The sequence below is a fragment of the Alternaria atra genome (genome assembly GCF_907166805.1).
Source record: "Alternaria atra isolate CS162 genome assembly, contig: 20, whole genome shotgun sequence".
Taxonomy (NCBI): domain Eukaryota; kingdom Fungi; phylum Ascomycota; class Dothideomycetes; order Pleosporales; family Pleosporaceae; genus Alternaria; species Alternaria atra.
The window spans coordinates 210,729-231,091 of NW_025091318.1; the positions used below are offsets into that span (position 1 = coordinate 210,729).

At 50.8% G+C, this 20,363-nt stretch overlaps 6 protein-coding genes across 6 annotated transcripts; 4 read left to right on the plus strand and 2 right to left on the minus strand.

Moving 5' to 3' along the window:
- Positions 1–226: 226 nt before the first annotated feature.
- ALTATR162_LOCUS352 (uncharacterized protein) lies at positions 227–1,738 on the plus strand (the record flags this gene model as incomplete). Its single annotated transcript, XM_043307945.1, has 3 exons — positions 227–685; positions 737–862; positions 911–1,738. The coding sequence occupies 3 exons, from the start codon at positions 227–229 to the stop codon at positions 1,736–1,738; spliced, it is 1,413 nt and encodes a 470-aa protein (XP_043163880.1).
- A 793-nt stretch (positions 1,739–2,531) lies between these two features.
- Positions 2,532–6,374, minus strand: ALTATR162_LOCUS353 (DNA-directed RNA polymerase II subunit RPB2; the record flags this gene model as incomplete). The annotated part of the gene is made up of 2 exons (XM_043307946.1): positions 2,532–2,697; positions 2,755–6,374. 2 exons carry the CDS (start codon positions 6,372–6,374, stop codon positions 2,532–2,534), a joined length of 3,786 nt encoding a protein of 1,261 aa, XP_043163881.1.
- Positions 6,375–8,081: 1,707 nt separating this feature from the next.
- On the minus strand, positions 8,082–10,082 carry ALTATR162_LOCUS354 (uncharacterized protein; the record flags this gene model as incomplete). The annotated part of the gene is made up of 1 exon (XM_043307947.1): positions 8,082–10,082. One exon carries the CDS (start codon positions 10,080–10,082, stop codon positions 8,082–8,084), a length of 2,001 nt encoding a protein of 666 aa, XP_043163882.1.
- Positions 10,083–11,477: 1,395 nt separating this feature from the next.
- Positions 11,478–11,815, plus strand: ALTATR162_LOCUS355 (uncharacterized protein; the record flags this gene model as incomplete). The annotated part of the gene is made up of 2 exons (XM_043307948.1): positions 11,478–11,590; positions 11,647–11,815. 2 exons carry the CDS (start codon positions 11,478–11,480, stop codon positions 11,813–11,815), a joined length of 282 nt encoding a protein of 93 aa, XP_043163883.1.
- A 1,765-nt stretch (positions 11,816–13,580) lies between these two features.
- Positions 13,581–14,918, plus strand: ALTATR162_LOCUS356 (uncharacterized protein; the record flags this gene model as incomplete). The annotated part of the gene is made up of 1 exon (XM_043307949.1): positions 13,581–14,918. One exon carries the CDS (start codon positions 13,581–13,583, stop codon positions 14,916–14,918), a length of 1,338 nt encoding a protein of 445 aa, XP_043163884.1.
- Positions 14,919–17,620: 2,702 nt separating this feature from the next.
- ALTATR162_LOCUS357 (uncharacterized protein) lies at positions 17,621–19,278 on the plus strand (the record flags this gene model as incomplete). The annotated part of the gene is made up of 2 exons (XM_043307950.1): positions 17,621–18,358; positions 18,409–19,278. 2 exons carry the CDS (start codon positions 17,621–17,623, stop codon positions 19,276–19,278), a joined length of 1,608 nt encoding a protein of 535 aa, XP_043163885.1.
- Positions 19,279–20,363: the final 1,085 nt, after the last annotated feature.

Consider the following 20,363-nt stretch of genomic DNA (forward strand, 5'->3'; position numbering starts at 1 on the left):
ATGGCAGGGTACAAGGTGCGGGTCCAGTGACGTTCCACTGCCTTCCAATCGTATCCAAAGCTAATGACAGCCTCTCTTCCAGTCAACACATCTCTGCTTCTACACGACTCCCTCTCGCCAAGGACACGTATCACTTCGCAGCCTATACTCACAGAATAGACAGCTTTACTTGCTCAAGTGCCTGTAGAGCTTCCTACCGCTACCCCACGTTCGTAGCATAGCCACCATGGCCGACGACGCCGCCACAACCACCGAGGACACGCAGATCACCTTCAATGTCAAGGCTGCAAACGACCAGAAGCATGTACTCACACTACCCAACACCACCACAGTCGCCGACCTCAAGGCCAAGCTCTCGACGTCGGAATACGCAGATGTTCCTGCCGAACGCCAGCGCCTGATATACTCCGGTCGCGTACTGAAAGACCCCGACACACTCGCTAGCGTCAAGATCAAGGACGGCCACACAGTCCATCTGGTCAAGGGCGCCGCTAGCAACGCGAGACAGAACCCCTCGAACCAAGGCACAGCAAGCACAACAAGCGGAGGCAACACGCAGACGCCACAGGTGCCGACCAACATTGCTGCAGGAACAGGCAACAACCCTCTTGCTGGCCTAACAGGTGCGCGCTATGCCGGTTTCCACGGCCTACCAGGAATGGACACTTTCGGTCCAGACGGTGGCGTAAGTTTTGGCAAACCCGGTATTCGACAGGGACATACTAACATGTAGTAGATGGGTGGTCCCCCTACAAACCCTGAGGCGATGCTGGAACAGATGGAAAACCCTATGTTCTTGTCGCAACTTAACGAAGCTATGAACAACCCAGCAGTAGTGGATATGATGCTGCAGAGCCCAATGGTGAGTTCGGACGCTTACTTTACCTTGCCCTGGTCTAACCTAAGATAGATCCGCGACAACCCAATGCTCCAGCAAGTCCTTCGAAACCCCGAGATGCGCCGTATGATGTTCAGCCCAGAGATGATGCGTATGCAACTCCAAATGCAGCGGAATATGGGCAGCAGCGGCCCGAGTTTCCCGGCCCCAGGAGCTACAGACAACACAACACAACCAGGCTCGACTGCAACAGGCGAAGGCACAACCGCGACACCAAACCAGCCTAACACAACCGGGCCCACAGACCCGTTCGCTGCATTTGGTGGAGCTGGCGCCGGTGCCGGAGGAGCTGGTGCCAATCCATTCGCCAGTCTGTTTGCAGGAGGCCAAAATCCTTTTGCTCTACAGCAACAAGGTGCCAACACTGGTGCGGCACCAAACACACAAGATGCTTCAGGCACCTTTCCCAACTTATTTGGCGGTGCTGGTGCACAAGGCGGACAAGCGAACCCATTCGCCGAGGCAGCTCAAAGGATGATGCAGGACCCGGAAGCTATGCGCAACATGATGCAGATGATGGGTGGCGGTGCAGGAGGTGCAGGAGCAAACCCGTTTGCTGCTTTTGGTCAAGGCGCAGGAGCTCCAGGAGGTGACACAGCACAACCGGGCGGCGCCAACCCTTTCGCCGCACTCTTTGGCCCCGGTGGTGGATTCGGAGACGGCTTCGGTGCACCCGCAGCACCAGCAGACAACCGGCCACCTGAGGAAGTATACGAGACCCAGCTCAGGCAGCTAAACGAAATGGGCTTCTACGAGTTCGACCGAAACGTCGCAGCGCTGCGACGAAGTGGCGGCAACGTCCAAGGTGCAATCGAGCACCTCCTTAATGGCGGATCATAGCGTGCTTTCCCCCGGATTTTCTTGCTCCCAGCGCTGCCAGGACCACTGTACTTGACGCAAAATGAATTGTAGGAAATCGAGCGTTACGAAGAGAATAAGCGACGAAGCCTAGCTGAGGAAGACGTTGGTTGTGGCCTTGATGGCATTTCAGATGCTTATGATAGCGATGAGGACTGGTCTTTTGAGTTCGAGGACGATGAGACGCTTGTTGGGTCTAATGGGCCCAAGGAGTCATGTGATAGATGATGATGATGATGATGATGATGATGATCATGGTGATGAGATGGAGGTGGTAATATTAGGTAGGGCGCACAGATGCGTTATGATACATGTCACAGATACCAAGCAGTAGGCAGCAAAATAATGCCCATTCATAGACATGACCATGACACCAGACAATGGTTTGATAATCCACAGAGAAGCATTTCTTGACTTTCAAACTACGTAGGTATACAAAAGCAGAGACCAATGCCCCCTTTGTCTTCAATAAATATGCATTTTTCGCAAGTCAACTTGGAAGGCCGAGAGACCCATTACAAACGTAGATAGAAAAAGGTTGAACGCCTGGCTAAACCTCCGCGGCAGCCTTTATTTCCTCTTCATTCATTCTGTCCCCCCAGGGAGAAAAAAAGACAACGATGTAAAGAACAAAACGCCATAACCATGCAGGCAAAACTTATGAGGATCTAGGCGGACTACTAATGTCGCCCCCCAGGACAGAGGTTTGTATGATAGCAGAATCCAGAACCTAATCTTATGATGGAGAGCCCAGGACCTCCGCGTCGTCGGACGACTAGTCACGCACACTCAATCCGGAGCGATCGGTAAACATGCGAGTAGCAATGTTCATGGCGAGGAGTTCCTGGAAGAGGAGTTTGGCAGCGTATGGGATGTGGATTTGGGAGATGCGGGTCTTGTTGTGGCACGGGCGGCATTCGTAGAGACCCTTTTTGAGTTGTCTGTTTTCTGTATTAGCGGGCTGTGAAGGAGGGGAGGAATAGGTAGGAAACACTTACGCAATAGGACTCATCAGACCACAAATGTCACACACGTGCACCGTGTACGCATCCGAGACGGTAAAGAGACGTTCCTTCAAGAAAGCAGCAGCACCGTGGGCAATCATACAATCACGTTCCATCTCTCCGAAACGCAGACCACCATCCCTAGCACGACCTTCCACCGGCTGGCGAGTGAGAATCTGCAGCGGACCACGGGCACGAGCGTGGATCTTGTCGTCGACCATATGCCTCAGACGCTGGTAGTATGTGGGACCCAAGAAAATTTGCGTTCGCATCTTCTTGCCAGTGTGGCCGTTATACATGATCTCGAAACCACGTTTTTGGTAGCCGGCATCCTCGAGCAGACCGGAGACCTGGTCGACGGTAATGTCGGTGAAAGGTGTAGCGTCACCTTCTTGTCCTGTGATAGCACCGACTTTGGAGAGCAGACACTCGATCAAATGAGCAATTGTCATACGGGATGGAATGGCGTGGGGGTTGATGATCAGATCCGGTGTCAAACCCTCCCTGGAAAACGGCATGTCTTCTTGACGGTACGTGATACCAATGGTTCCCTTCTGACCGTGACGGGAAGCAAACTTGTCACCAATCTGTGGGACCTTGGTAGTTCGCGTACGAACCTTGACGAACCGGAGACCCTCAGTATTAGTGGTGAAGAGTACCTGATCGACAATACCGTTCTCGGTGCTTCGCAGTGGCGTTGAAACATCGCGCTTAGTGTGGAGAGTAGTCTTTTGGCCAAGCTCCTGTGCGTCGGTTGCAATGGGCGCTGTCTTTCCAATGATAATATCATCACCAGAGACACGCACACCAGGCGCAACAACACCGTCGTCGTCAAGCTTGTCGTATGTACCACCCTTCAAACGGAGGGTATCGGCACGTGTCGGTTTCTCGAATTGTTCCAGAACGTTGACACCAATACGCTTCTCTTGCTCGGTGTACGCACGATAGAACAAACTCCTGAAAAGTCCACGATCGATACTGCTCTGGTTCATGATGACGGAATCTTCCTGATTGTAACCACCGTAGGTAGCAATAGCGACGATGGCATTCTGACCGGCAGGTAACTCACGGAACTTGAGGTACTCCATCGATCGAGTAGTTGCCAACGGCTTTTGGGGGTAGTATAGGACGTTCATCATGGTTTCCATACGTAGCGCAAAGTTGGTGAGCGCCACACCCATGGCTTGCTTACCCATGGCAGATTGGTAGGTGTTACGGGGCGACTGGTTATGATCAGGGAAAGGAATGATACTGGCACAGATACCGAGAATCATGGCCGGGTGAATCTCGCAATGAGTGTAGGCATGGATACGGGGATCTGGTAGTGGCTTGAGGCGTCGAAGACGGTGCTCACCCTCGGTAGATCGCTCCGCTGCAGGTAAGCCCAACTTCATCTCTCGCCACTCCTCCAAGTCTTCGGGGGAGAACGTGATCATGGCGGTCTCCTCCTCTTCGGCGTCTAGATATTCCACAACACCATCCTGGATAAGACCTCTCCAGCCGTAAGTGGCTTGTTCTACCTCATCCTGACTCCATCCCTGTCGTGTGCTTGTCTCTTGTTGTTCTTGCTTGAGCTTGTTACTGATCTCTTTGGTGAAGATGAGGTGGTTGCGATTTGGCTTCCGAATGTCGTTCTCGACAACGAACAGTGGTCTCATGACACGGCCGGCATCTGTGAAGATCTTGAACTCTCGGTCACGAATGTCACGGATCAAACTCATCTCGTAAGATAGAGTTCCGTTTCGTCGCAACTCCTGCACGACTGTGACAAGTTGTTGAGCGTTGGAGTGCACACCAACCCAGACACCATTGACAAAGACCTTGGTGGCATCGGGGTTCTGGTTTTGGTCGTACTCCTCCAGAAGTTGCATGTTTCGCTGTGTCATGAAGTCGATGATGGGTGAAGCATCACTACCGACACTGACGTAGCACATCAAAGACAAGTTCTTGACCAAACCACAAGCCTGTCCTTCAGGAGTCTCAGCAGGACAAACAAGACCCCAATGAGAGTTGTGAAGTTGTCGCGGCTTCGCCAATTTACCGTCACGACCAACAGGGGTGTTTGTTCGACGCAAATGGGACAGTGTGGAGGCGTAAGTGTATCGGTTCAACACCTGGGAGACACCAGCTTTTGCGGAAGCGGCCTTCTTTTGGTCACCCCAGTTGCCTGTTGCCAGGGAATATTTCAGACCGTTTGTGATGATGCTGGCCTTGACAGCCATCTGAACGTTGAAATCTTGGTTGTTCTCAACACATCGCTGAAGGTACTTGTATACATCCTTGGTGAGTTTCAGGAAAAGGATACGGAATAAGTTGGCGACCAAGGGTCCGGCAAGATCCAGACGCTTCTTACCAAAGTGATCACGATCGTCCTCGTCGCGGCGGCCCAGCACACACTGCAAAAGGCGGTGGATCATGTAGCCGAAGAAGTATGCTTTGCGTGTGTCTTGGCCCTCCTTCTGGGAAATATGCGGCAAGAATTCTCGCTGCATAATGTCCCTTGCGAACTTGAGACGTCTGTCCTTCGTGCCGGAGTTGGCGCCACGCTTGGCGATGAAGTCCAGAGCAGTCTCCCGGTCTTGAACAACGGAACCCTCCTCGATACTGGGCTTCAACAGCTCCAGCATTTGTGTATCGGTACGGTCGTAAACGATGTGGCTCAGAATCTCCTCGTCCGAAACGATACCGAGCGCGCGGAAGACAATGGCCATGGGCACATCCGCCTTGATGTATGGGAGGGTGGCGTATGCGAAGGGGCCGGGTATACGCTTGCCGGGACCAGCGAGCGAGTTCTCTGCCCACTTGATGTTGAAAGATGAGATCAACCGGGTGCCCTTTTCGACGGCACTTCGAATCTCGGCTATCCATGGAATGGGGCCCTGCTTCTTTCGGAAGACCTGTACAATGTTCGCGGCACTGCGTTCCTGGGCGATGAGCACCTTTTCACTACCGTTGATAACAAAGTATCCACCCTGATCATAGGGGCACTCGTTGAGAGCGAACAAGTCTGCATCTGACTGAGCTCGCAAGTGGCACAGCTCTGACCGCAACATGACGGGCAGCTTTCCGATGAAGACTCTCGCCGCAGCGCCATCATCCATGGGCATGTCCTCACGCTCCCACCGAATCTGCGATGGCCCACCTGTGTAGCCTCCCTCCATCTCCTCGTCGTCGCCCTCTTCTGGTTCACGTCCTTCGCGGGCGACCATGATTCGGTTCTCGATATCAGCCAACATGGCGCCGGAGTAGGTAAGGTTTCGTAGACGCGCCTCGTGAGGATATAGTTGCACCGTGGTGCCGTCGCCTTCTGTGTGTGTTGGCCGCGCAAGGTAAACGCGCCCAAACTTGATTTCATAGCGACGCTTGATGATAGGGTTCTCCTCCTCATCGGGGTTGTAGGGAGTATTCTGCTCGAGGATGACACTGCCGTTTTCTTTTACAATATCCTGGATTGTGTTGCGCGTGAATTCATCGTAAGAGTCGAGCTGCTGCGAAACCAGACCCTTTGTGTCGAAGAAGGAGCTGATGACCGCCCAGCAGTCCTCGGGCAAGACGCGGTTTTCCTCATCCTCGTATTCGTCGTCCATGGGGTCATACTCGTACTGGTCCGCCATGGTCGCGACTGGATGTATTAGGCGCGGGGGTGTGAAGGGTGGTGGGTGAAGGCGGACGTGTAGAGTCCTTGACCGTTCTTCATGCGACGGCGGCGACTGCCTCTCAAAGGACGCTCGGAGCTAACGTTACCAGTCTTAGCGCCACCACGTATCACGTGATAGACGACTAGTGCCTTTCGATCTGACTCTCACAAACACTAATTACAAAGCATGCGTTCCATCTTCTTCTGTTCGCGTTCGTTTGGTGACAATCTGATTGTAATTACTTTGAGTTGGACTTTAGGTTAGTTAGTTATGTGATAGCGCTGATTTGGTGGCCGCATACTCACCAATCTGTTATCGCAATATGTCCTCATCGATTTCATACTGCTAAACTAAACCCTGATTCTACAGCATTTGGGCGGCAGTATTCTCCAGATTCGTTTGCAACCACACTTCGGCCGTGGTTCCTACTCATACAAGTGGCACATCGCCTCTTCCAGCTTTATAAGCCGCCAATGACTTCTGTTGATTCTACTAGGACTCAATCTATCATTAGATACAAGGAAGGTACATAAAAAGGTCCTTGGATGAGAGTGCCGTCACCAAAATATCCATCTCTAGTATCGATGGCAGTCATTGCTTTCATTCCAGCACAGCCCTTATCAACGGCCCTCAAACTCGCAATGCAACTTCTTCCCTCGCACCTCCAATACCTCAATCTCCAGCTGTCTCTGCTTTAAGGAAGGCCTCGCCGATCATACCCGGCAGCGCATACTTGCGAGTTGGCCAACCACCAGCCTGCTTCGACCAGGCTATATCATGAACGCACCGACCCTCGCTCAGTCGAATCCGCCGTAAGCTCCGCAATTGAAGCAACGCCAGTATCCAGCCGAATACCCGTAGACTCTCGTGCTCAGACAACTCTTGGAATTGTCGCATGTACGACCCACTCGTAGTGAATGTACCTGAAAAGTACTTCAATCCCAACTCCAGTTCCCGTAAGTTTGGGGGTAAGAGATGTGTTATATCGCTCCTATCCTTAAAGCACGCCCTATCAAGATGATCTTTCCACCCGATACACCACAGTCCTTGGAATAATGCTGGAGTAGGTGCACGCAAGATCTCCAAAGCAGTGAAAGAGCTGAAATCCGCTTTGTACCAACCTCGCATACGTCCGCCGGATATTGTATCGGGCAGTATAGTAAATTCCCTCGGCATGTGTCGAATTTGGTAAAAGTTCTTGATACATCCATTGGAATACTCAAACCCGTCACCGTCAAAATATGTGAACCCTAGTTTCTCCAATTTTGTAGCATTGCAGAGTCTTCCCACTGCAACGGGTTCTAAGTTGGACCTATAGTCAACGGTTGTCAAATACTGAAAGTCCACGTTCTTCATCCGTCTGAGTAAATCCGCTAACCAATCTATGTTCCTCATATGTGGGAAGATATCTCGTACAAATAGTGTTGTGGCCGATTGGAGGATGAAGAGCCCGGTGGCCATGGATAAGCGGCACTCGGGAATGTTGATGGTGATTGTTTTGAAGGTTGCTTGGTCTCGCAGCCTTTGGGTAAGGTCAGTTCCTTATACAAGACATGTTATGGGCGGCAAGCTTACATTTCAGCAATTTCTAAAGTGCAAATCCGGTAGTGAATCAGAATGTGAAGACCACCACGATTGCAGTCACGTACGTTAAAGCTCAGAGAATATCAACCAGCTTGCCATTCAAGCAACCCACATATCTTCACGATTCCCCTTCCTCTCCTCCCAAAGCTCCCCCTTCATAATGCCATGGACATAAGCATCGCCAACAAACTCCCACGTAGTGATCGTGCCTCCACCCTTCTCCCGCAGTATGAGCGGTGTCATAACACCCCCAACCAGCACCACATGGTCCCCAAGCCGACATGTACCCGGCACCAGCGCATGATAAGCTATTTCGGAATCTTCAACATCGACCATCTGTGCGCCCTTGCGATTCGTCACATGACCTACCATATTCCTAAACTGTACTTCAGGATTGACCCAGCCAAATCGACGAAGGACACGCTCAACCAATATTACCACAATATAGCAAATTAGGAAGCCGTGAACGTGAAATATGTTAAACAGACGTAGGATACGCTGCCGTCTTTCAAATGCTACGGAAGCGCTGAGCTTGATTTCTGGGGCATTTTGCGTGTCGCCAGCCATGAACGTCTCGTACATGGCCCGCGTTGCAAGTTCGCCTGTCGCGGGATAGATTTGTGTGGCATTTCGAGGGCGGAAGAGAAACTCCCATTCATGGACTTGGTGCATACCGAATTGCAGTGATTTTGCTTGTTCCAGCAGGGATTGGCGAAGTGAGGTTTTCCGCGATATCCACGGGCGCGGTGTGAGCTGTGTAATTTTCGCTACTGTAACTCCGTACAACCTAAGCATTTTGGGCAAGGGCGACTGCTTCAAATTTTGTATGGAGGTTGATGGTGTATTATACGCCTCGACGTCAAAGCCGGGTTCGAAATCGGAGTCCTTCGAGGCATGGTAGTCTAGCACTACGCCGGCGTCATTACCGGACAGCTCGGTGAAGACGAGCGACATAGGTGTTGCTTCCGTCCAGCGCCAGTCCGGTACCCAGGATGGAAGTGTGAGTCGTTTGAAGTTTGGGTCGCTCTCTTCATGAGAGGTTGTAACAAGACGAGGCACATGGAGAACTGCTACTTGTGCTTTGTGAAGCGCGCGGGCAGCCAGCCGAATGTACACGACCTCCGTAGTGGTTTTTGGGTCGTAATCTGGCTCGACTCCTAGCATTTCTAGTGACTTCTTACATCTCATACCATAAAAAGCGTACACTTTGTCCCTAGGGTCACCAGATAAACACATCCGATGCCTCAGCAGCATGCCAAACCAATCAGTATCGGCGCCGCTTATCCATTCCATCTCACTGAGCTTCATGAGAGCGGGTATATGGATCCGATTACCGTGGTAAAACTCCCATATCCACAGCGGACTCGTAATCAGATACAGATACGCAACTAGCAGCACATCCCATTTTATCGTAGCGCTTCCACACATGAACCACACGTTGCTGGAAACAACGACTTCTTGCATGATCCAAGCCCGCTCGAAGTAAGGCCGTTCGAGAAGGCCTATCAGTGTTTCAAGCGCCGGATCGCCCAGCTTGACCTTGACGCGTACATCTTTCTCTTTCTCCTGTTCGGGTGTCAGGACGATTTGTTTTTGTTCAGCCATCTCTCGTATGTAGTTTGTGCACAGTTGAGAAGCATAGCTGAACGCTGCTGCAATCCCCTCCACTGCCGGCCCCAGCCAACTTATAGTGAGAGTAGCCTTCATGTACACCTCCCGCATCCTCGGTACGTTCGCGGTCTTCTCATCATCATCCAGCTGGTTCAAACACACGCTGTCGATCCATAAAGTGCGTGCTCTCAGCAAATACCACCCGCGTATCTGGTATAGCAATGGTATCAACGTGGCGGGTATCTCGAGAGTATTATCATTCTCCAGGTCATAAGGGGGTGCTGAGTTTGTGATGTGAATGGTACCTTTGTGTGCCGGCGGCCCCCAGCAGTACGAGACGGTATAGAACTTCGGAGCTTTTGATAACAACGTTGTGTACAGTCGACCGGTAATGGGACCACTCGGAGGACCCTCGTGGAGCTCCAGCAAGCGTATATACACATCTTCTGAGTCTTGGGGAGTTGGCAGCGGTTGATATTGATATGGCATGTTTGCGTGCCAAACGGGGTCGATGAAATTGCATAAATTTTCGAACACATTTAGTCTGGAAAGTGCGCAGGTACCTATTTCTATTATCTATCTGTCTTCGGATATACCTAATATGCGCATGAGTCCAGGCCTTCCTCAAAAGCGCCATATCCTCAGCCTGCTTTCTCGTGTCCGAAAAGAGAGATGCGAGGCCGAATAAAGGTGCGCATTTGCGGCTAAGACACGCAGGGCTGAGCGAGGGACATGCCAGTCGTTCGTTCGGCTTCACGGTCCAACCCTTCAAGCATGTCAGTTGACTTGCAAAAGACACGTTTCGATTTCATTCGAATACATCCTAGCGCGCCAGAAGGGGTTTTTCTTACAGTGATATCGCTACATTGTGGCTGACAGAGCATCTGCACGGTACCGATTGAGTGTCTGTGCGCTGTCGGTAGGCCGAGGCACCGTTAACACAGTCCAATATTGATTGAGCGACATTTCAATGTCCAAGGCCTCCTTCACGCCGTACGTATCTCGATGACAAGTTTAGCACACCTCGGTCAGGTATCTGGCTGGACAAGGCTGGCGCAATCCGGACGCGTGTCGTTGTAAGATGGGAACTTACCTAGGTCCACTATATAAGTTCCCAAGGCTCCGACGTGCATACCAAGAAGTGCGTAACAAGGCGCGTATCGCGAAGCAGACCTCCGATTTACAAGGTTTGCTACCCCACAGTGATGGTTGTCGGTGTGGATCCAAGCGCTTCCCCTCCGTCTCCACCGATCTTAACCGCCTTCACATGTACCGCCTTCTAGTGCCATCATTACACCACGAGCTCTTGATCTGCTGTGGATCGAGTTTAGCAGTTTGTGCAACAGGTTACAAAGCGGGCACCTTGCCAGCTCTAAACTTTGTCGGCCCTTCCAGCTATCGACCCCGCGTCACAAGAGCAAGTCGATGGAAGTTGGTTGGCTAGCTTTGACAACTCTGCGCTTGGCTCGAAAACTGACCATTCTGAGAGGCTCGCAAAATCCAGGGTGGCCAGACCAAGCCCGCATTGACTGTATCGAACTGCATACGCCAACCTTGGGCTTTATCATCATCTGAAGAAGTAGCTACTTTTAAGGTTGGCTCCTCTTCCTTTGTCCTCAAACCCGCCTTCCTCCGAACTGCGCACTCGAGCGTGAACACAAATTCTGGATCAAACTACCTCATAGTCCTCAAGCCATACATACCGTTACTTCCGGGTCACCATATGCAGGCAGTCGGTGATTGCGACACCCATGATATGCCGGCAGCTTGATCGGTCGACACCAGAGAGTCAGCCCGTTGCACATACGCAACACCTGGAAGCACTCTTAACTTTTGGCTCCATCTCTTCTTTTTGGGTGACTGTACACTCCGGTTCATATTATTATGTCGAATAACACCGAGGAGGATGCGCCAACGGGTGCCAAAAGTGGAATCATTATTATCGTCATCATCGTACCCTCGGTATTGATCATTTTACTTCTTACGCTGGTCATCATGTCAGTTTCTATGCTAGTTTCACAGGAAACTTTGTGCATGTCTAAGCTGTCATTAGGAATCGCCGCAGGGGCCTTCGCGATGAATCTCAACACAAAGAGAAGCGCTGGAAGACGCGACAGGACGAACTAGAAAGCCACATCAAATCTCAAAATTTCTATGATTGGCTCGCAAGCCAGAAAGAAAAGTGTCCTGATGCACCGCAACCACACGATCCCTTGTGGTAAGTATGCTAAATGAGCTTTGTTGATTGAGCAAAATGAATTGACTGGGTGCAGTGCCATATGCCTCGACGATTTCGCCGACGATGCGCAGGTTCGGGGCCTTCATTGCTCTCACGCTTTCCACTCGCACTGCCTGGACGAATGGTTCACAAGATATAACGAGTATTGCCCGTTATGCCACCGACCGATAATACCTGGGTCTCGGGCATCCAGGAGAAAAGCTCGCGAAAGACTGGATCCGACAATTCCAGTAGTACTCATGGTATAGATGCTGCGATGAATAAGAAAATGTGCAGTTCCAGCTCCGTTCGGTGTTTGAGTTTCCGGACCGGGACATACAACCCTGCACGAGACATCGTTCTGAACAGATTGACACTGTCTTGTACAATTACCTGTGAGGCAGTTCGTATCGAGCTTGAAACAGATGCGCTCGGAGTTGTGCACAGCCAGAGCTTCGGCAAGGCGGAATCAAGGAGCACAAGGGGATTTTCGACCCTTCGCCTCCGCGAGAGCATCCGCGTAACAGCCACCTACGGCAAACTGCCGGTTCTCCAGCATCTGTCTAGTTGCTTTTGGGAACCATTGCAAGGGTCAGTCGAAAGATTGGGGCGAAAACTATGAGGAGGTGGGTCGATATGGGCCAACCCAAGACATTATGTGTCTTAGCAACGTTCAAGAAGCTCGAATCAGGCGCATGCATATTGCCATATCGATAAGAAGGAACCGTACTACTATGATGCGAGGAAGTGGCGAGAGGTCAAAGTTACAGGATAGTACTGCAGTGGAACTTAGTGGTATCTAGTCGCAGCCCGAAGCGACCTCGTTCAGCCAAAGTAGCACTATCTTGAGATAGCCAAATACATGCTACGTACAAGCCCTGCGTTTTTCCTCGCGCTCTTTATAAGTGAAGTAGAGAACTGCAGAGTTGGGCGTGGTGGTCTAGAGCATGTTCAGGTACTGCTATTCGTGGGGCAGCCGAGGCCGCTAGCGGGAGCGTCATTGGCTCCCGCTTCGACATGGCATCCTCTCCAACACGTTCTTTCTATTCCATGTCACCCGAGTGTGATTTTCAGGCACAAGGACAACAGCTTTCCGAAAATACTACGAGAGAGAGACTGCTGTGGCTAGGGATTGCGATGAGCCGCAAGGTGCGCCATCTTTAGGATGCTTCCGGGCATGGAGCGGGGCTCAGGGAAATGTCACGCCACTCTCAGGTGGTCTGATCAGGAACTAATCTAGAACTGCGCGGAACCTGGCACAGGACAACTTCCGCACAATTGACTGTACCGAGAGTCCCGTTGGAGCGACGAACATTTCCTAGGCTTCTGGCTGTCTTTTGCACCTGCCACTCTCGATTCTGCATCTTCGTACCCCCTGGCCTGTCGGGAGATCATACCCTAGACGAGCCCTACCACGAAACGGTGTGGATTTCGCCTGGATTCACCTGCTGCTACTGCCAAGCTGTTACCTTGAGTCTTACTCACCGTCCTTAAGCAACCGCCGGTCCCGAGTAAAACCCAGAGAATCTTTCTTCAAACGCCTGGCTACATCTTTGCTCGTCGACCCATCCTGAGTGCTGACTACTGGCTCTTGATCTTGACAAAAGCGAAGGAAGTGTCCGCGCTTATATCCTCGACCCCAGCCCAGCCCTGATCCTGCACCTCGCCTGCTAGTCTCACGTGTGCCTTGGCCAGCGCACCTTAGCGATTGTATCTCCTGATCAACGCGTGAGCTCTTCCGTGCAACAACCCACCTGTGGATTACCATCATGGCTCTCAATTGGGACGCATTCCTCAATACTGAGGGTTTCAACCTACCGAACGACCAATGGTCCGATCTTTTACCACCAACGTCTGCCCCTCCCAATTCCCAGATGCCTAAATCTACCACCACCGACACGTCAGGCTCTTCACCTGAAGACGTCACCAGTTTCGACTCTCTTCTCGGAGGAGCATCAGGCGATCCCTACTTTGACGACTCCTTGTTCCTATCCAACGACTACTTTCTCGGCGACCTCGACGTCCTCAGACCCCTGGGCAACAACATCGGTGGCGGTAGATCAACCACTGAGTCGTCGCCCGAGCCTACAGCAGTTACTGGTAACAATCCGCAATCCCATACACCGGCATCGCTGGTGAACGAACTGAGCCAACAATTACCCCACATGTCGCCCGCTCAGAGGCAAGCACTCCAACGTGCCAATACCTTCCCTAACCCTACCTATGAGTCCATGTTTCCCAACAACCTGGACTCCGGCTTCGTTGAGGACTTGACCTTCCCAGATGGCCCGAAAGGACCGTCAACCGCCAATGACCCAGGGCTCGAGAGGACCCAAACCTCAATAGCGGCCAACACTACCTCCAAGCGATCCAAGAACAAGCCAGACATACTCTCTGCCTGCTGGACATCGCCACTGTGCCCCAATCATGATCAAAATGATGGACCACCACCTAACCCATCAACTTGCGGCGGTGGATGTGCTCCTTTCTTGTTCGCCGACCAAGACAATCTTCCAAGTATCAGCAACCTGCTTGCCGACCCGCAAGAAGTTACTGCCGAGGACGGCGTAGTGGAGATTCAGCGACGTCCCAAGAAGCGATCGGAAAGCGATGCGTCAGCAAACGGCTTCTCAACCCGCCATTCCAGAAACGAGGAGACTACCACATCCCCAACGGATGATCGGCAGCGGATGAAGAGCGAGACCACAGAACATGTTTCTACAGAAGAGTCGCCTCAAACCAACGAAGATGACAAGCCAAAGTCACGCCGACGACTACCGCACAACCAAGTCGAACGAAAGTATCGAGAATCACTGAACACTCAGCTAGATTCCCTCAAGCGTGTTGTACCATCCCTTCAACAAAACAACCGAGCATGTGACGGCGCCGACATTGAGGACCTGCCCACGCCCTCGAAGCCTAGCAAAGCAGTCATCCTAGCATCTGCTACTGCCTACATCAAGCAGATGGAAAAGGACAAGAAGAGCCTGGCCGACGAAAACCAACTGCTCCGAACAAGGGTAAAAGCTCTCCAAGCACTTGTCAAGTGTGACGACTGCAGCTTGATGCAGTATGTCATGGACCTAAAAATCAAGCAGGCGAGTTGAGGAAATTTATGGTCTCTCTCTCTTTGTTCTTGGTATACAAGATGCTGGCATCTATACGGCGTTCACTCGGCGTTTATAAGAGTCAGGGATGAAAACGCAAAACGTTCCATGTCAACGGTCACCACTTTTTCAATCTATAAGATGAGTGTTGTGCGATAGCACACTGTTTGCTCGTTCCCTTCACGGCCGATTTGTACTGGATAAATGCAGCATATCGCTGCTATATAATGATAGGCGTTTGGGAATAGGATAAATCTGGTATGCGCTTGGCAACAGCGCTCCATGGCGTTTGTGTAAAGTTTTCTCGCTCTTGTGCGATACTGTAGAGTCTTTACCGTAGTGAAATATACGGTCCTTACACTTGCATTAAACCACTATACGAAGCACCACTATCAGACACTAAATTCTTAAACCTGTTGAGAAGCGCATGCTGTATCATCGTCAAAACATCCATCCCTAGCATCATACCATTACCATTATCTATCAGAGGTCATATCCAACCTCCCAAACACAGTCATACGAGAATAGAGATCCCCAGCATGTATCCACCGCCCAAACGCCATAACACTCAAGAAAGACACCAATTCACGATCCCCCCATCGCCGAAGTTCACTCCGCACTCACCTCTACCACCCTGACTTCCACCCCTTTGACTTTCATCCCATTTGCTTTCTCGAATTTGGGCGCGACGTATCCGTCTTCTTCTGTATGTAGCGAGTCAGCTTTCTAATCTTTATCTTCGGTTGAGGGTGAGAGAAGGAGAGTGTGGGGAAAACTTACGCATCCGACATTGTATGTAGCCGATGGGGTAGATTGGCCCGTCCCACCGATCCCAACCTTCTTCGTAGGATGTTATGGCGGCTTTTTCAAGCTCGAAGGCGAGGTCTGCAGGAGTTGGTGGAAGGGGTGTGGATGTAGTTGACATTTTGTGTAGGTATGTGTTCGTAGTTGTGTTTGTAAACGTATGCAGGTGCTATTATTGTTGCTGCTATTGAATCTTGTTTCTGATGTTCTGTAGTCGTCCCTTCCACAAGCGCGGATTAAGTAGTTGTTATTAGAAGTCACGACTCATGATGATGGGAAGGAAGGTCTAGCACTTGGTGGGGAGACTTCCCAATGTCAACACGGGGGTTAGCAGCACACGCGACATCGTATTCATCGCAGTAAGCGTTCCAGAATACCAATATCACACTATCCCGCGAAGCAACCCATGGCTTCTTTCCACATGGGGTTTTTGTCAAGGGAGTGCCCAGATGCAGGGGTCGAATCGTTGTGGGGATGCATGTCGTGTGGTGGCGAGACCGGCTGCTTCCGTGCCGTCACGCCACTTGTCTTTCCACCCGCGAGCTAATGCTGGAGTGGTCTGCTGCTTTTTGGGTGAATATCTGTCGATCGCAGTTGCCCCTGGAAGTTTTCTTGGTGCTGGATCGCCTGGTTATCACACCATGGTGCTGTCGCGTGTCTAGAAGTAGGAGTTGGGCAGTAGGAGGTTGGCGTATGTTAAATGGCAACGATGTTTCTTGATGAGTTTGGAGTCCCATCACGAACAATTGACTATATCTGCATTATATTACCAGCTGTCGGCGAGCACGAGCTATCATAGCTTCACCAATACCTGGACTACCAAACGACCACTTTACCACTACGAGCACGATCAAACACACAGGGCACAAACCAACCTACATTCAACAACATATGACACTCTACCCGAATATCCTCGACATCTCTGCCTTCAACATCATGCTCGCGCAGCACCAACAACCCCAAATATCCCACCTGCCACCCTCTCCCAGCAAAACCGCGCATCAACAGCAACTACATCACCAAATAACCCCCAACCATGTCTCTGAAGTGTTCCTGGACTTTTTATCACACATGTTCGCACCCGCATCATACCTCGCATGTACATGTTCGACACCCTGCTGGGCCCCGGCACCTGCGAGTAGCGATGCTAACATTGCGAGACACAATGAGAAACTTAAAATCGTTGTGGATGATGATATCGTGGTGATAGAGGACGAACGGGAAGAAGATGGAGGGCCGTTGTGTAGGGAGGCTACTATTGCTTCTTGGAAGGTGGGAGGGAAGAAGGAGAGGAGGAACAGTAGTAGGAGAAGGAGTTTACAGTGGTTGGCAGGTGTGATTGGGAGGGAGGCATAGGAAATATCAGAGCGCTCGAGTGACGGAGAAGAATGAGAAAAGAGTGCAAGAAGAAAGCAAGTCCTGCGGGTTGTTGCGGAGAGAATTGAAGGTTCGGGAACCATTAGTCTAAGACAGCCGATCTGGATCCGGGCGTTGTGCGTCCTAGGTCGCAGAACTCTTATGGTTTTTTGTCTGGAAGTTTCTGCTGTACATAATTAACGTGTAAAAACTACCAAAGTATTGCAGTTTCGTGTATCGTAACCACCGCTCTTTCCTCCTACAACAAGCGAGGTCCAAGCTCAAGCTTTACGACGTCACTGCCTCTTTCCGGACACTGACGCTCACTTATCTCTCACCAATTCTCTAGCCTAGTACGGGCTAACCCAGAAGATCTGACTCACGCGTGCCACGGTCGCATGCATCAACATCTACGACCACCTGGTGAGTCCTTTCCATACTGTCCAAGCTACCATCTTTGTGCATCTGCTGAAAGCCGCCAGTCACACTTGCTGCCATCATACAACTTTCCCAGCAGCTGGGTACTGTCTCTCACCGCAGTCATGTACTTTTCAATTCCAAAACCCGTACGTGGTCGAATCGCGCAAGTTTACTCCCAAACTGATGACCCGAGTGCAGCCTCACTACTCGCCGTTGTGCCCGAACTCCGCAACCAGATCTACGAGTACTTGCTCATAGACTTCTGCCCAATCACAATCAAGAACGAAGTTGGAAACGACAATGACGACACCTTCAGCAAGATCAGTGACTTCTGGGGAAGCTCGGCCATTATTCGTACTTGCCGCCCGTTCTACCATGAGGCCGTGAGTATTCTTTATAGTCGGAACGTCTTGCACTTTCAATACAACGTACGATATCATGGAGGGTACGGCGCTACCTTTACTAGTCCTGCCGAGATGTGCATAGAATGGGTAAAAGACATTGGATCGTGTCTCTCAGGACTGCGCACTGTCATCATAAACATGGACGTACCCGACATACCACGACATTGTGAAGACCTTGGAGTTGAGTTAGACATATGGGATCATGCCCGCACGAAGATGCCTATTCTACCGTTACTCGACCTCTACTGGAACGAAATCGCACATAACATTTCAGTTCAATTCGAGGGCACAATGAACGATTCATGGGATCTGGATGATGAAGAACCAGATAAACTCATCGTCTCATGCATTACAAGCGCCCTGTGTGAGCTGGGAAAGAAGGACGCATTGGGTTTGAAGAGAACACGCCGCTTGCTACAACACATCTACGTATATCCAAGTGGCACCCGAGGCACAGTCATTATTGGTCGACTGGTCAGAGAACCCAAGTCCGCTGCGAATTTCAGTTATCGGTGGAGACACAGAAATACGAATTCGTCTCTTTACCAAAGCCCTTGAGCCTACTCCACTTACCTGCTGAGATCATTCGTGCTATCGCTCGGCTTTCAATCGAGGATGTAGAAGTTACTTACAACTTCCAAACTGGTGTTACGCATGGCAATAGCTTCGGCTTGCTCAACGTTGATAAGCAGTTCCGCGATCTAGTCCACCCAGTCTTTCTTTACAAAGGCCGCTTCACCCTTATCGTGGGCTCTGATTCTTTGCAGCCTGCGAAGGCATTGTATCAAGTACTTGAGCGTCGCATTGCGGAAACTTTCGAAGATTCCAGGTTATACAATTCTCACATGGAGTACTGTACTCCAATTGAAGCGGCCCAAGATTACGAGAACGAGCCAACTATCGTTCTGCAGTTCCAGACTATCGACCACATACAGATCAACGCATGGGATCTCCTACGAGTCACTACAGTCTTCCCACCCAGCACTACCATCGTCGTTCGTGTGTGTGGTCATAGCGGTAGTCTCTACTCTACGACATTGGGCGAGATCCGAAAGTATGCCCTGGTATTCGTGGAGGACCTGAAACTCAAAGCAACCTCGGACAACCGCAGGAGCATCGTCGAAGTTTCGCTTGACGAGCAGTGTCTTCCTGTGCGAGCCATCTTCCGGAAGGGAGACCATGAATTGGAGGATGTTGATTCAAACATGGCAAAGGCCGTGGATGTGATTGACATTGCTTCTTTGCACAAGAAAGTCGGGACGGTGACGTGGAAACACTACAAGCAGATGAACGGGTTCAAGTGTGTCACGCAACCAAAGAGCTGGGATGGCAAGACGGTGTATGGTCTCGTCAAGCGTCTCAGGTCTCTCTGTTAAAGAGCAGAGGACTGGTATACCAACGTAGATTCCACTATAGTGTTCCTGTTCCTGGTAATTGCTTTCATTTCCCCATGACTAAACAACAGTCAGTACATGTCTGCCGGGGCATACCGCATACAATGTACACCTAAACAAGCCACACACGTGTAAAAAAAGTAAAAATTCAACAATCGACCTCATTTACAATTCGTCACAACTCACACGCAGGAGCCGAAGCGACCAAAAGCAACCACTAATCTACAAGCTGTACTAGACCAAAAGCTAGCGGGAGCGAAGATCGACAACTAGGAAAAGGCGGAAAAGGCGGAAATCAAGAATCCAAATGTCAAACCACTATGGCGGAGGACGAACCTAATTCATCTAGAATATCACGTGTTGATCATCGCGTGGAAAAGCATATACTACGGGCAGGTGACGCGTTCTTTTGCAAGCCGGCGTATAACGATGAACTACAACACGGACTGATGTGTACTCAGACCCCGTGAAGGTGCCGACGCTATTGTATAGAACGACGCTCATGAGTCGTATGTGGGTTGAAGAAGGTAGTTGCGCGACAGGTTTTCCACAGACTCATTTGTACGTTGCTACGCGCGTCATGGGAGATTGCGACATTGCGAGACTCCACATGCACTGGTAGTTATGTAGAGTCTACTACGCGCACAGTCGTACGAGGGGGTGGGGGTAAAGGACCTCCTCCAGCATGCTGTGTACTTACCTGAGGCAACCTACCGGCTTCAAAATCCGGGAACAAGAAAAAAACCTCGGCAACTTGTAAAGCCTGCCTATGTTCATGAATCGTGTCGTTTGCCTTGGTACTCGTTAATCTTCCATCTTACCTTCCCGTCTCGTGTGGCAGTGGAGTTTGCACGATTCGAGACCCGTGTTCGCGATCCAAGACCCTCTTGACTAGACCTTACTAAGCTTTCTACTAAAGGCTCATCTAAACTAGAAGAACCGGACTTTTTCGACCCTGACCAATTGTTAGCCTTGGATACATTCCGACAAAAGTGGAACCTAAAGTGTATATGTGATTGTATCGTTGTAATAACAAGATTCAGACAAGGTTGAGAAGATTCTTGGTA